This window comes from Benincasa hispida, chromosome 3, assembly GCF_027475165.1.
Source record: "Benincasa hispida cultivar pf3 chromosome 3, pf3_genome.v1.1, whole genome shotgun sequence".
In the NCBI taxonomy this organism is placed as follows: Eukaryota; Viridiplantae; Streptophyta; class Magnoliopsida; order Cucurbitales; family Cucurbitaceae; genus Benincasa; species Benincasa hispida.
In genome coordinates, this window is record NC_143480.1 from 75022285 (window position 1) to 75036193 (window position 13909).

A 13909-nucleotide genomic window follows, 5' to 3' on the forward strand; every position below is an offset into this window, starting at 1 on the left:
TATCAATTTAGTATATGCAAACCAAAATTAAATAATTACTTAATTAAATGCAAGACCAATTTATGTATTCATGAATTAAATTTAAAATTACTCAATTATTTCAAGTGGGAAAACTGCTGAAAAAATTTACAATTGTAGCAAAATTTCATAATCAATCAATGATAGATACTGAGACACACCGATAGACCAGTGTCCATCAATGTCACTGATAGACATCGATACAAGTCTATCAATATCTATCAATGTCTATCATTGATAGATTCCGAAATGTTACTATATTTGTGAATATTTTGGTTCATTTTGCTATATTTGAAAACAACCCCTAAAAATAAATTAATACTTTTATATTAAATATTTATTAAACATAATTTAATTTTTTAAATTACTTACTAAAAAGGATTAAATTTATATAAATTAATTAGAATATTGATAATTAATAATAATAATTAAATTTATTAAGTCTAAATAAAATATTTATATTTAATAATTAATTCAAATGAATAGTAATGAATAATTGATATTAATGTATTAATTACTGAAGCTATATATTGTTCCATCTCCTAGGCATAAAAATCTCATCATTATGTAGGGTATGAAAAACGCATGTCAAATTCCCTGGTTAATAATATCTTGGGTTCGAAAACTTGTGAAACAAGCAGACCCTTTCTCACCTCTATCTAAAACCGGAAGATGCAAAAATTTCCCATCGTGCATTATGTGCAATGCATCAAGGATTGTCGTCTCTACGGTTGCACACTCAGGATTTGGGGTCATTACCTTGAGAATTGGGAGATTGGAAAAGATATCAAATACCCCTAGGATAAGTAAACACAAAATAGTACAACTTTTGAAGATTCAGCATTCGAAGAATAGAGAGAAATAAGAAAAAATAATAATTTTTCAAAAGCAAACCTTTTCCACCAGAGTCAACTCAGGAGAAAGATTATGTGCCACTACACGCATGAGAATATCCTTTGAACTGCAGTACAATTGCAGAAAACAGCCATAAGCAAATACACTAACATAACAACAAAGTAAATAAATATACAGGCCGATTAAAAAAATAGTATTAAATTTAAAACCTTCTGAATCATGATGTATCAACACAAATGCTAAAGTTCTGTACCAACATGCACATTAGACCAAGAGCCAAACAATCAATACAAATACATAAAGGATACGGTATAAAAAAACTGCTTATATCTGGAATTTAATATGTTGGAAACGAATGACCTGAACTGAATTCAAATCCTGGATTTTTAGAAGAGAACACCAAGAAAGCATAGTAGAGGCCCGCCAAAAGTATATCAACCAAAGAAGCTATGAACAACTTGTCTATGCATAGATGGCAGCTAGGGAGAGATAACCCGCATGACTAAAATATCATGATTTCTTTAAGAGGAATGGCATGAATAAAATATCAAACAGAGAGATTCTCATTATCTAGAAGCTATTGCCATTGTGGTCCAGCACGTGGAAGAGATATGAAATGTTCTAAATTTTAGTGCCTCCAGTCCAGCTTCAGTTTCTGATTTCTTTAAGGATATTCCTTCTGTTATCATGTCTCTTTTGAGGATTGGTTAGTACATTTTTGCTATTTACCATGAGTAACCAGTGTCGTGTTATTTTAATTCTTTGTGGCTTACTGGCTTGTAGATGTAGGGAGAATTAGGGAAGATCGGGTTAATCTTGGAAACCGAGGCATATATTTGATCGTCACCAAAGTTTGAACACTTCCATCTGTCATAAACCCATAAAAGATGTTGATCCCTTTACATTCAAGCTCAATCAGAGTTGTAATCAGAAGGTAATTCATCCAAAAATCACATGTAGAAGAAAACCCCTCGAAACTCTTCATGTAAGATGGTCTTCGGCAATGTGAAATTGTTAATAAACAAGGGCCTAGGGCATGCAAGTTGAGCAAAACAAATTAAAGACGACTTTTGTGCTTCTCGTTGGGTTAGGTCACTTCGATCTACATTGGAAAAAAACATACTCCATGTCTGAAAGGTATGGATCATGCAGGCTGGGTAGAATGGGTTGGGTCAAGAAGTTGTGGCTGTCGTCTTTTTCCCCATGCATGATGGCTGTCATTTTTTTCCCCATGCACGACTTCCTCATGCATGACACTGCTTAGGGTTCTAAGGGATTTCAAATTTGTCGTGCGTGCTTCTTCTTTGAATGCAGCTAGGGTCTCATCTTCTGTCACCCCCAATCATACATCAGTACAAGAGAAGAGGTAGCAAGGAAATTGAGGAAGGGAGTTAGTTATTTTGTGGAAGTGAGGGAGGGACCATTGTGAGCGTGGTGAGCATCTTCTAGGGAGGTTTTATATCTTAGTACGGGAGGTATTTCATTTTCAGCTTTAAGTTTAGTAGAGAACACTCATAGAGAGAGAGGAGTGTACTGCCTAAGGGCTTTTTTCATTCAATAACATCATAGTGTAACTGTTGACATACGTTGAATTAGCCCTAAGGGCATTTTTGTATTTTTACTATATTTGCTAAATTAGGGTTTCATCTCATTCTATTTATATCTGAGATTGGGTCTATTGTAAATATGACATAAAATAATAAGTCCTTTTCTACCGTGGTTTTTCTTCCCTGAATTAGGGTTTTCCACGTAAACTCCTTGTGTCGTCTTCTTTTTCTACTTCAATAGTGACTTATAAGGGTTACCTAACATATTGATATCAGAGCATTTCATTCTAGGCAATTCGAAGAAGATGGAGAAGAAATTTGAAGAACGTGTTGATGCAATCGACCAGGAGATTGAAGTGATCAAAGGAGTCAAGAAGATATTGGAAGTTTAAAGATCGTTAGCAAACCTAACCAAGAATATGGAGAAGTTGAGTATTCAAGTAGAACAACAACAGAAAAACTTCGACAAGACTATGAACCTTTTAGCAAAGTTGACGTAGAGCTTACGATGTTCCGGTGAAGTAGAGAGTCGACTATGGGTAAGGAAACAACACTGCAATCGAAGTTGGAAGGAGGAGAAGAGATATCACAACGGGTGGATGAAATCCTAAAATCGGCGATTAAGGAGAAGCTAGAAGGAGAAACGAATCATAGATAATTCAAGAAAGCAAAGATGCTCATGTTTAAGGGAGAGGATCCGTACTTGTGGCTCTTTCGCGCCAACAAGTATTTTCATATCCATAAGCTCTCTGATACTGAAAACTCAGTGTATCTGTGATTAGCTTCAACAGTGTAGCTCTCGACTAGTACTAATCGAAGGAGGAGAGGGAATCGTTAGCTGATTGAAGAGATCTTAAGATAGAGGTTGTTGGCACATTTCCAATCGGCAAGAACGGGAGCGGTGTGCGGTCAGCTTTTGAGAATCAAGCAAGAGACTACAGTGGAGGTTACTAGAATTTGTTCGATACATTGGTAGCTCCCATGACACAGCTCACAAATGAAGTATCGGAGGAGACATTCCTCAAAGGGCTTAATATGGTGATTTAGGCCGAGTTAGATGTGTTGGAACCGATTGGGTTGCCCAAATGATGCGTTTGGCCCAGAAAATAGAAGACCAGGAATTGGTTCGGTAGGAAGAAGGTAAAAGCCCAAAATGGGGGAAAAGCTCAAGGATAGATCCCAAAAGCAAACTCACGACGATCAAGCATGAAGTGTCGAAGCTGACTGAAACATTTCCGATGAGGATGATTACATTGTGATCTTCGGCTGCCAAAAGTGCTAAGAAAGAGGGACCTAGCCGCCGATTACTAGATGTGGAGTTCCAAGCGCGTAAAGAAAGAGGATAATGTTTTCGTTGCGATTAGAACTTTACTTCCGGGCATCGTTGTAAGTCTAAGGATATGCAGGAGAGTGCATCCAAACACCATGAATCAGAATTGTTCGTAAGATGAGTGAAGGAAACACCCTAAATTATAGATAGCGATAGTGACAACTGTCGAGGAGGTGGAAAATCTTGTAGGGTTGTCCTTAAATTCAATGGTTGGTTTATCGAATCCAAGCACCATGAAGTTGCGAGGTACTATTAATGAACGAATGGTGACCATTCTGATTGATTGCGCACAACGCACAACTTTATTGCTCAACATGTTGTGGACGAACTAGGATTGCCTTTGTTTGAAACCACGAACTATGGAGTTATTTTGAGTATGGACACAGTCGTAAAGATCAAGGGGGTTTGTAAGGGAGTTATGCTAAAGGTATGAGACCTTACAATTGTGGAAAGCTTTTTTGCCACTACGGTTGCAAGGGGTGGAAGTATGCAGTGGTTGTTTACCTTAGGAGTGACAAAGGTGGATTGGAGAGGACTCGCAATGAGTGTGAGATGGGTGATTCGACAGTGGTATTGAAAGGGGATCCCAATTTGACCAAAAGACAAAGTAACATTAAAGCATATGGCAAAGACCTCGAAGAGTGAGGATCAAGGATTCCTCGTTGAATTTGTGCTTTGAATGTGGAAATGCAAGGCGATGAGGAACACGGGGAGGAACTTGGGGAAAATGTAGCAAATAGAGATCTAATTCCTCAAGTGCACCCGGGTCTAGGAAATTTGTCACAAGAGTTTCGACAAGTCTTTTCTTATAAGAACAACTTTCATTGAGAAAAAATGAAAAAGAATACACGGGCATACAAAAACCAAGCCCACAAAAAAGAGGGGTCTCCCTCTACAGGAAGGGACTCCAACTATACAAAATCACGTCTAAAAGGATAGTTACAAAAAGCCTTCAAAATCAAAGGCCAATGAGAAACATGAAAACGAACAAGTGACCATATTTCTCTAGCCTTCCTCTCAACCCCCCAAATACCCTGCTATTCCTCTCACCCACAACACCCAAATAATAGCACAAACACTAGCACGCCAGAGAAAACAGCCTCTCTCCCCAAACGGCGGATTGAGGAGGAACTTCTCGAGCATATCCTAACATCTCTATGATGAGCATACATCATGCCAAACATCTGGAAAAAAGAATCCCAGACAAACCTCGCAAAATCACAATGCCAAAGAATATGGTCCAAGTCTTCCTCTGCCTTCCAACAAAGAATACAGCAGGGCATCTTTCTCACAAGCCTATTCAACATACTAATACAATTGTGAAAAACCTGTCAAGTGAAGAATCTCACCTTTCTAGGAACCTTAACCCTCCACAACGACGAAAAGCCCAATTCACTCAGAAGAGAAGGGTTAACCAAGCACTGGAAAAAAGATTTGATTGAGAACCCATCCAAAAGACTAGGGCTTCAAACTCTCATATCTCTCCTCCCCAGACAAAAAGGGTGACTCTCAAGAAGAGAAAGGAGAGCCACCACGTCCACCATTTCCCAATCGAAAAGAGCACGATGAAACCCGAAGGCTAACGTACAAGAGCTCCCTATCCACACAAAAAAATCAATCCCAAAATAATCTTTAAAAGAAGATAAATGATACAACCGGGGAAATAACCCGCAGAGGTGTCTCTTCCCCGACCAGTGATCTTCCTAGAAATCTCTCCCCCTTCCCCCACCACACACTGGACTCAAAGAACAAAGGCAGGGAGCTCTCCCAAGACATCTTTTCAAAGATTCCGATAGGTGCCTTTAATCCCTTTAGCCAACCATTCGAAAAGATGGAGGCCATGTTTTTTCACAATAATCCTACAGACAATTGGACTCGGCGGAAAAATGTCACAGCCATTTGGCTAAAAGAGCTTTGTTACAAGTCCTAAGGTTCACGGACATTTGGCTGAAGGGTGGCGCTTTTGAGAAAAGTTGAGTCTCTTCAGTCAATCTACACCAATCCAACTCAGAATTAATGCCCCACTTTTTTCCAACTGTTGGCCCCACCTTTCTTCTTGGCTCTATAGTCTTCCATAACCTCGTTAGCAACTAGAACCAGATCTAGGAACTTTCGTCCACTTAGAAATATACATGGAGTATTGGAAATTAGACTTGGCATGATTTGCTTAATACAAGAGTCAAAGAAAGAAGATTAACGTTGTGAGACAAGTGTAAGCTATCGGTTGCTGAAATTCTCAAAGGAGGATATTCACTTTCAGTTAAGTGCATTACAGTGTGCAAGAAGACATGTTAGGTTACAAAGGTGTATGGGCCAAATGTAAGGAGAGAAAATATGTTTGGCCAGAATTGCTTTCCCTCTTAGCGTATTGTCTAGAAGCATGATGCATTGGAGGAGATTTCAACATCACTAGATGGGCTCATGAACGTTTTCCTTTTGGTAGAGTCATCAAAGGTATGAGGAAGTTTAATAATTTTATTGATCAATCTAAACTCTTGAAAGTTCCTCTTTCCAAGAGGCAGGTACACTTGGTCCCAAGAAGGTAGTTCTGCTGCAACGTCACTAATTGACCGGTTTTTTGTTACTAAAGATTGGGATGAAGAGTTTGAAAATACTAGAGTTAGCCCACAAGCTCGATTATTTTCTAATCATTTCCCTCTGATACTTGAAATTGGATCCTCCAATTGGAGTCCTTCCCCTTTTCGATTCTGCAATTAATGGTTGCAAAATAAAGAATGCTCCAAGATCATTGAAAGGGCTTGGAAAAGCTGTAGCTCTGTTGGATGGGCTGGTTTTGCTCTTAGTACTAAAATGAGAAAGGTGAAAAGTGCAGTTAAAGCCTGGTTTGCTGAATATTAGGAGCTGCAAAAAAGAAAAGAAGAGGAGTTGTTAAAAGAAATTGAAAAATGGGATGCTTTGGCTGAAACAGTCAATTTTTCTGATCTGGAAAATGATTATAGAACATCTTTGAAGGCTTGAATTGATGTCTTTATACAGGATAGAGGAGCTAAGCTTATTGCAAAAGAGTAAGCTGAATTTGATAAGGTTGGGAGATGAAAATACAAGCTTTTTTCATCGGTTTCTAGCAGCTAAAAAGAGAAGGAATTTAATTACTGAATTGGTAAATGGTCAAGGGGAACCAACCAAGTCATTTCAGATTGAAAGTCTAATCTTGGGATTCTACGAGCACTTATACACTAGAATTCCCGGAATTCAACACATGCCCTTGAACTTTGATTGGCCGTGTATTACTTCAAATCAGAATGCTATTTTTACGGCAGTTTTTCAGAGGTAGAAATGAAGTCAGCATTGAAGGCACTCGGTAAGAGTAAAGCTCCAGGCCCAGAGGGATTCACAGTTGAATTTCTCCTAAAGTCTTGGGACTTAGTAAAGCCAAACTTCCATTCTTTATTTGAAGATTTTTACAAGAATGGCAAACTAAATGCATGCATTCAAGAAAATTTTATTTGCCTAATTCAGAAGAAAGAGAATGCTACTGCTGTTAAGGACTTCCAACCTATTAGTCTCACTACTTTAACTTACAAGGTTATTGCTAAGGTTCTTGCTAAGAGGTTGAAAAAAGTTATGCCTTCCATTTTTGCTCCAACACAAAGTATCGTCATAGAAGGAAGGCAAATCTTGGACCCAATTTTGATATCAAATGAGGTGGTGGAAGAGTATCGAACTAAAAAGAAGAAAGGATGGATTATGAAACTAGACCTTGAGAAAGCATTCGACCGTGTTGATTGGTGTTTTCTTAAGAAGATTTTGTTGAATAAAAAGTTTGATAAAAATGGATCAAGTGGATATTGGGATGTGTCAAGAATCGTAGACACTCAGTTTTCATTAACGATAGACCAAGAGGAAGAATCTTTGCATCAAGAGGAATTAGGCAAGGCGACCCCTTCTTTTTCTTCTTGTTAGTGAAGTCGTGGGAGCTCTGGTGGAAAACCTTCATCAAAATGGGCTATTTGAAGGTTTTGTGGTGGGCAAGAACAGGGTTCATGTCTCCATACTTCAATTTGCAGACAACGCATTAATTTATTGCAAGTTTGATAGTAATTTTTTGCAATTCGGTAATAATATGCTTGAAAAACTAAAGCAAGCTATTGATTTGTTTGAATGGTGTTCAGGTCAAAAGGTAAACTAGGAAAAATCAGCCTTGTGTGGAGTGAATGTGGATGATAATGAGCTGCTGTCTACAGCTACAAGGTTAAATTGTAAAGCTGAACTTTACCTATCCTGTATCATGGTTTACCATTGGAAGGATATCCTGTATCTAGAGAAGGGAGAGAGTTACCTTGTGTAAGTCAGTTTTATCCAGTCTTCACACTTGTGTAAGTCAGTTTTATCCAATCTTCACACATTATATGTCAACTTCCTTAATGCTAAAAACTGTCATCTCAACTTTGGAAAGAATTTTGAGGAATTTCTTTTGGGAAGGCCATAATGGTAGTAAGATCAATCATTTGGTGAAATGGGACCTTGTTACAAGGTCTCAAGTAGAAGGAGGCCTCAGCTTGGGGGGTCTTAAGGCAAAAAATCTGGCCCTCTTAGCCAAGTGGGGCTGGAGATATATTGAAGAGGAAGACTCTCTGGTATCAGGTAGTTAGAAGCATCCATGGTATAGACTCTTACAATTGACACACGATGGGTAGAGATGGAAGGAGCTTGAGAAGTCCTTCGATTAGCATCTCCAGAACTTGGCTGAAGATGGATGCTTTGGCTACCTTACTTGGAAATGGTAGACGGATTGCTTTTTGGTCAGATAATTGGAAGGTACAACTCCTTTTTGCATCCAATTTCCAAGACTTTATAAAGTAGCATTAGTTCCAAAAGGATCAGTAGCGAACCATTGGGATAATTCTTTGGCCACTTGGTCAGTCACCTTCCGACGTTCCACGGAGGAGGAAATTGTGGAGTTTCAAGGATTGATTGGCCAGCTTGCAAATAGGAGAGTGACAGATGCCTTTGATAGAAGATCGTGGTCATTAGAAGGTAACAGGATTTTTTTCAGTAAAATCTCTCTCAAAACATTTATCTCCCTCCTCCCCGTTGGACAAATTGACTTACAAAGTCTTATGGAAGTCCAATTGCCCAAGGCATGTCGACATTCTTGTGTGGATAATGATATTTGGCCACCTAAATGTTTCTTCAATAATGCAACATAAGCAGCTTGCTAGTTATCTTTCTCCATCCATGTGTTCATTATGTAAACAGCATGGAGAAGACCCACAACACCTCTTTTTCACTTCTCCTTACTCTGAACACAGTTGGTGGAAATTGTTCAACTTATCATGGGCTTCTAGTAATGACTTCAAAGGAAACTTGCAGCAGCTCCTTATTGGTTCACATTTAAATAGAAATTCCAGATTGATTAGGACCAATGCGGTCAAGGATTTGTTGAATGAAATATGGTTTGAAAGAAATCAAAGAATGTTTCATGATAGGTCCCTTTGTTGGTTGGATCGGTTTGAAGTTGCCCGTAGGAATGCCTCTTCGTGGTGCAAAACGTCGAAGCAATTTGAAGACTATTCTATTCAGGATTTCTGCTTAAATTGGCCAGCTTTTATTTTTCCAGCCCAATAATGGAGTCATGTATCGAATTAAGTTGTTTTCTGCTTTTTGTGGCTTTTTGTTTGTAGTATTTTGCTTGGAAGCTGTTTTTCTTGTTTGTAGTATTTTGCTTGGAAGCTGTCTTTCTTTTTGTTGGTAAGGGCTGAGTTTTAGCCTGGGATTCTTTTCCTTTTAAGTTTCAGCTGTAGGATATGATGAGGGCGCTAAAGGGGTGTCAACTTAGTTGAGATGCCTACGTGCAACTCCTGATCCATACGATTCATATTTCACTCTCTTTGTATAACTCTCTTGTACTTTAAGCATTAGTCTCACTTTATTAACATAATAAAGAGACATGTTTCCTTTAAAAAAAAAAAAGAAGAAGAAGAAGAAGAAGAGTTTTGTGGTTGTTATTCAGAAGAGGTTGGTTTTAACTATTTTGGCTCTGTTTTGTGATTGGGGTTTGATTCATTGAGGTTGATTATCTACACAGAAGAGTTTGGAGTTTGAAAAATTCTGGGCAGTTTTTGGTTAAATCATTTTCCAAGAAATTGACTGCATCTTCATCCATGGATACAAAGTTGTTTAAAACCTTGTGGAAATCAAGTTGTCCTAGAAGAGTAAATATTCAATTTGGGTGATGATATTTGGAGCTGTTAATTGTTCTCAAAGATTGCATCATGCTTAGTGGGCTCATCAATCTCAAGTTCAACATTTGAAAGATATTGCGGTGGAAGCTTTTCTTCTATTTGTTTCAGGCTTTTTCGAGTTTAAGTCTTCTAGATTTTGGGTTTCTCTTGAATGATGTGTTTAATTGGATTGTTTTATTTTCTCTCCAGAGTTTATCTCTATGATGTAATTTGGTCCTAGCCTTGTACTGGCATGCTTGAAGTTTTTTCTTTGTTTCCTCTCATGTATTTTGAGCATTACACTCTTTCATTATATCAATGAATAGTCTCGTTTCCATTTCAAAAAAAAAAAAAAAAAAATCAAACCCTTTTCCCAAGGGTGCCCTTTTTCACCCTCTATTTTTATAATATATCTAGTTTTTATAAAAGAAGAATTTTATTAGTTAAAAATTATAAGGAACAAGAATCAAGAAACATTGTCATAGAATAAATATTAGATAGAAATGTCATACGTGAGGATCCCCTGAATCTTGGTTCCCATTGTCATGACAACAGAATTAACTCGCAACTCCCGCATTTTTTTAGCAGCAACATATATAGGATCCGATGCCGAGACAATTGCAGGTCTGGAAACATATAAAGCTACAAAACTTGGTAATCATCCAAAGGTGTATTACATATCTTCTTCAACTTACAGAGAAATGAGAAGGCTAGACAAAGTACTTTGTATTTTCAGAAAGGATGGTTGATAAGGAAGGTTTAAACATCCGCTCCCTCAACGTCTCTATAAAAGCATAAGGAGCTGAAATGATGATTAGAAAATTTTAGTGAAAATTAAACCTAATATGAAAATGATTTGTTAAAGAACATAAAATAATATGGATTTGTAAGTGGTATTGTAATGACCGCCAAGTGAATGCAAAGGGCTTTTACTTCTACAATGAACATATTAAGCATCATGCGTATCCCACTAATTGTAGTCAAAGTCATTGTAAATAAATTAGTCTTCATTATAATATAAAGTTTTATAATCATAGAGTGGATTAATCAATAATGGATGAATGAACAATTCCATAATAGAAAGTTTATTATTATGCATCACAAACTAGGGAATTCAAAATAGTAAGACAATTGCTGACATTTTATGAAATTGAAATATATTCAATATTCAAGCAAATATAGGGAAGTTGAAATCCACCAATGTACACAAGTTGACGATGTATAGCTTTCACCAAACAAACAAGTAATTCCTCATGAATTAGAAAATGAATCACTCATTTCAAATTATGTTTATATAAATGTTCACTAGCAACAATGCTTTCTCCAGTTCATGTAAATTTTAGATAAACATCCTTCTATCTTTAGAAATCAAGTAGAGATAGCAACAATATAACTTTTAATCACTCATCTAATTCTGAGTTACATTCTTGGTGAACATAGATAAATATCCTTTTGTCATTAGAAGTTGAATAGAGAGAGATGCGATTTTCACTTCTACATTCAATAGTAAAATCATACATGTTTAGACCTCCAGTTGGATCTAACATCAATATCATTCGCAGCATTGCATAGCAATAATTACTATCAGACATTAAAATTTACTTCAATTGAGCCAATCCCTGATCATATCTAAGGATCCATGCATATCCTTCCCTTAACATTCATGAGAATGCTATTTCAAGCTATGGGACATTTAAAAATTTGATTGAATCCACCACCATAACACCAGTCAAAAAAAGGAAAAATAAGGAAAGACAAACGAAAAAGAAAAACACATCCAGACACAACAAGATCCACCCAGAGAAGCACCTAACAGGCACAACATACCAGAAAAATCACTTCCCCACTGGCGTTCCACTCCTTCAACAGCAGCAGCAATGGCGCTACCCTGTTCTGCAGCCTTCTCCATTCTCGATATGGCATCATAGAGGCACTTTGTAATATCCAACAAAGCAATAACTTCGCCATTTTCAACGACAGGAAGATGCCTGAATTTTCCTATTGAAAACGAAGGGTAAAGATGTAGGATGCTTAAGTGATCAGGTTCAAATATTTAATCAAAGAGGAAAGAACCCATTATGAACAAATACTAAGAAGGAGTTTGGGGTAAGGAGTTGGTTATTATAATCCTAAGTTATTATAGTTGGGTTATAATAGTTTGTGTCTGGGGTGTAAATTATTTTAGTTTAATAGTATGTGTTTGAGGTGTAAAATATTTTAGTTTGAGAAGGAAATAGTAAAGACTATAGCAAAGAATAAAAAAATGATAAACGTAAAATAGTAAAAACTGTAGCAAATGGTAAATATTGTAGCAAATGAGGATTTTAAAATAGTGTTGAGTGTCGCTAATTGGGAAATACAAAATAGTATTTACTATAGCACGAGATGGTTATTATAGTCTAGGATAGTCCTTGCCCCAAACACGCCCTAAATGATTAAAAATAGTCCAAAATACAACTACAATAGGAGTTCTTAGATGAATTATAGCTTGAACTTCAACTAATTACAGTTATTTCCCTACACCCTCCACTTATCTAGGTAATTTGCCATGAGTCATTAAGACAAAAGGAAGTCCTTGTAGACATTCGAGTATATGACGACAAAGAATGAATATACGGAAAACAAACCCTGGACCATTTTCTGAAGGGCTTCAATAGCAAGTGAATCTGAAGTAACAAAAATGGGATTCCGTGTCATAATTTTCGATACAACAGTCTGCTCTGGCCTCAGCCCCTCCGCTATAACCCTGGTAGCAACATCCTGCGAGCATCATGACCATAAACCAACTTAAAACACTACGATTAAATCAAAATACAGGAGAAAACAGGGAATGAGTAACAACATAACAACAACAACGTCCCAGAACAAACCTTGTCGGTAAGAATACCCGAAAGTAAAGCATTCGCATCCGTCAGCAGCACAGCATCAACACGACGAGCAGCCATCCTTCTACACGCTTCAGAAACCGTAGTCCCCTCAGGAATCGTAAGCGCTTTTGACAACCTCAGCTTCTTCACTGTCCTTTCCCCAACAGCAGCAGATCTAAATAAATAAACGAACCCCACCAAAGTCATTTCCGCCATAACATCATCAAAATTCAAAACAACAACGCATAAACAATGCAAAGAAAATAAATAAAAGGCGACTCACGTCAACTGAGGAGGAGAATCCGGTTTGGGAACATTGCCATTACTAGTGGTACCATTATCGGCGGCAACAGACTTCCTGGTAGAGGTAGAAGGAGCGCGTTTCTGAGCGAGAGAGTTCCTCCTTCCCGTAGGAACGAGTTGAGTAGTCATGTTGAAGGAAACAGTGAAACTAGGGCTCAATTTGGTTGAGAAACGATTCGGATATGGGATTTAAACATGAAGAAAGGGTTAATGGAAGTAGAATTGGGATTGAAAAGGTTGATTTGGGAGGAAGAAAGCGACCAAAGAGAGAGATTAGAGGTTTGAATGAAGGCTACGGTGGTTCTCTAATCTCTCCCGACCGTCGCAACCGTGAACCGCCGCGACCTTTTCTTCTTCCTCTTCCACCTCCGTTCCTCGCCTGATGTGATATTTGAAAATTACGTAACTCTCCATTTACTTATCTATGTTTTTTCTTTAATTTATGAAAATGGTTGGGTCAAGGATATGCGAATAAAACAAAAGCGAAGGGTTGGCTGACAAACAGCCGCATAGGATTTTTGTTTTGTTTTGTTTCTACAAAGCTACATACATTTTTTCAAAGTTGAGCAAAGGGACGATATAATGGTTAAATTAAGGTCACCTACCAAACCATAATAAAAATGAGTATAACCTCGATGGAATTCTATTGATGGATTAATTACAAAGAATTTGACTGGAAAATGTAATTGAATTACTTTTAATCGTGTTTATTTAAAATTATGAATTTTGTCACATATATTATTATCGTTATCGTTACCTCTGATGATCAAACGGCAATGATAACGGTAACAGTAAAAGTGTTAA

The 13909-nt window shown here is 37.4% G+C and overlaps 1 protein-coding gene across 1 annotated transcript in view; it reads right to left on the bottom strand.

Annotated features, from left to right (window-relative positions):
• LOC120073243 (CBS domain-containing protein CBSCBSPB3-like) overlaps positions 1 to 13653 on the bottom strand; it is a 29016-nt gene extending 15363 nt beyond the window's left edge. Inside the window, exons 1-8 of the mRNA XM_039025969.2 lie at positions 13086 to 13653; positions 12806 to 12977; positions 12563 to 12695; positions 11763 to 11933; positions 10659 to 10737; positions 10448 to 10561; positions 913 to 979; positions 672 to 777 (exon numbers count right to left, since the gene is read on the bottom strand). Coding sequence (XP_038881897.1) covers positions 672 to 777; positions 913 to 979; positions 10448 to 10561; positions 10659 to 10737; positions 11763 to 11933; positions 12563 to 12695; positions 12806 to 12977; positions 13086 to 13234 — 991 coding nt within the window. The 5' untranslated portion in view covers positions 13235 to 13653. The remainder of the gene's footprint in view (positions 1 to 671; positions 778 to 912; positions 980 to 10447; positions 10562 to 10658; positions 10738 to 11762; positions 11934 to 12562; positions 12696 to 12805; positions 12978 to 13085) is intronic.
• Between the last annotated feature and the right edge of the window lie 256 nt (positions 13654 to 13909).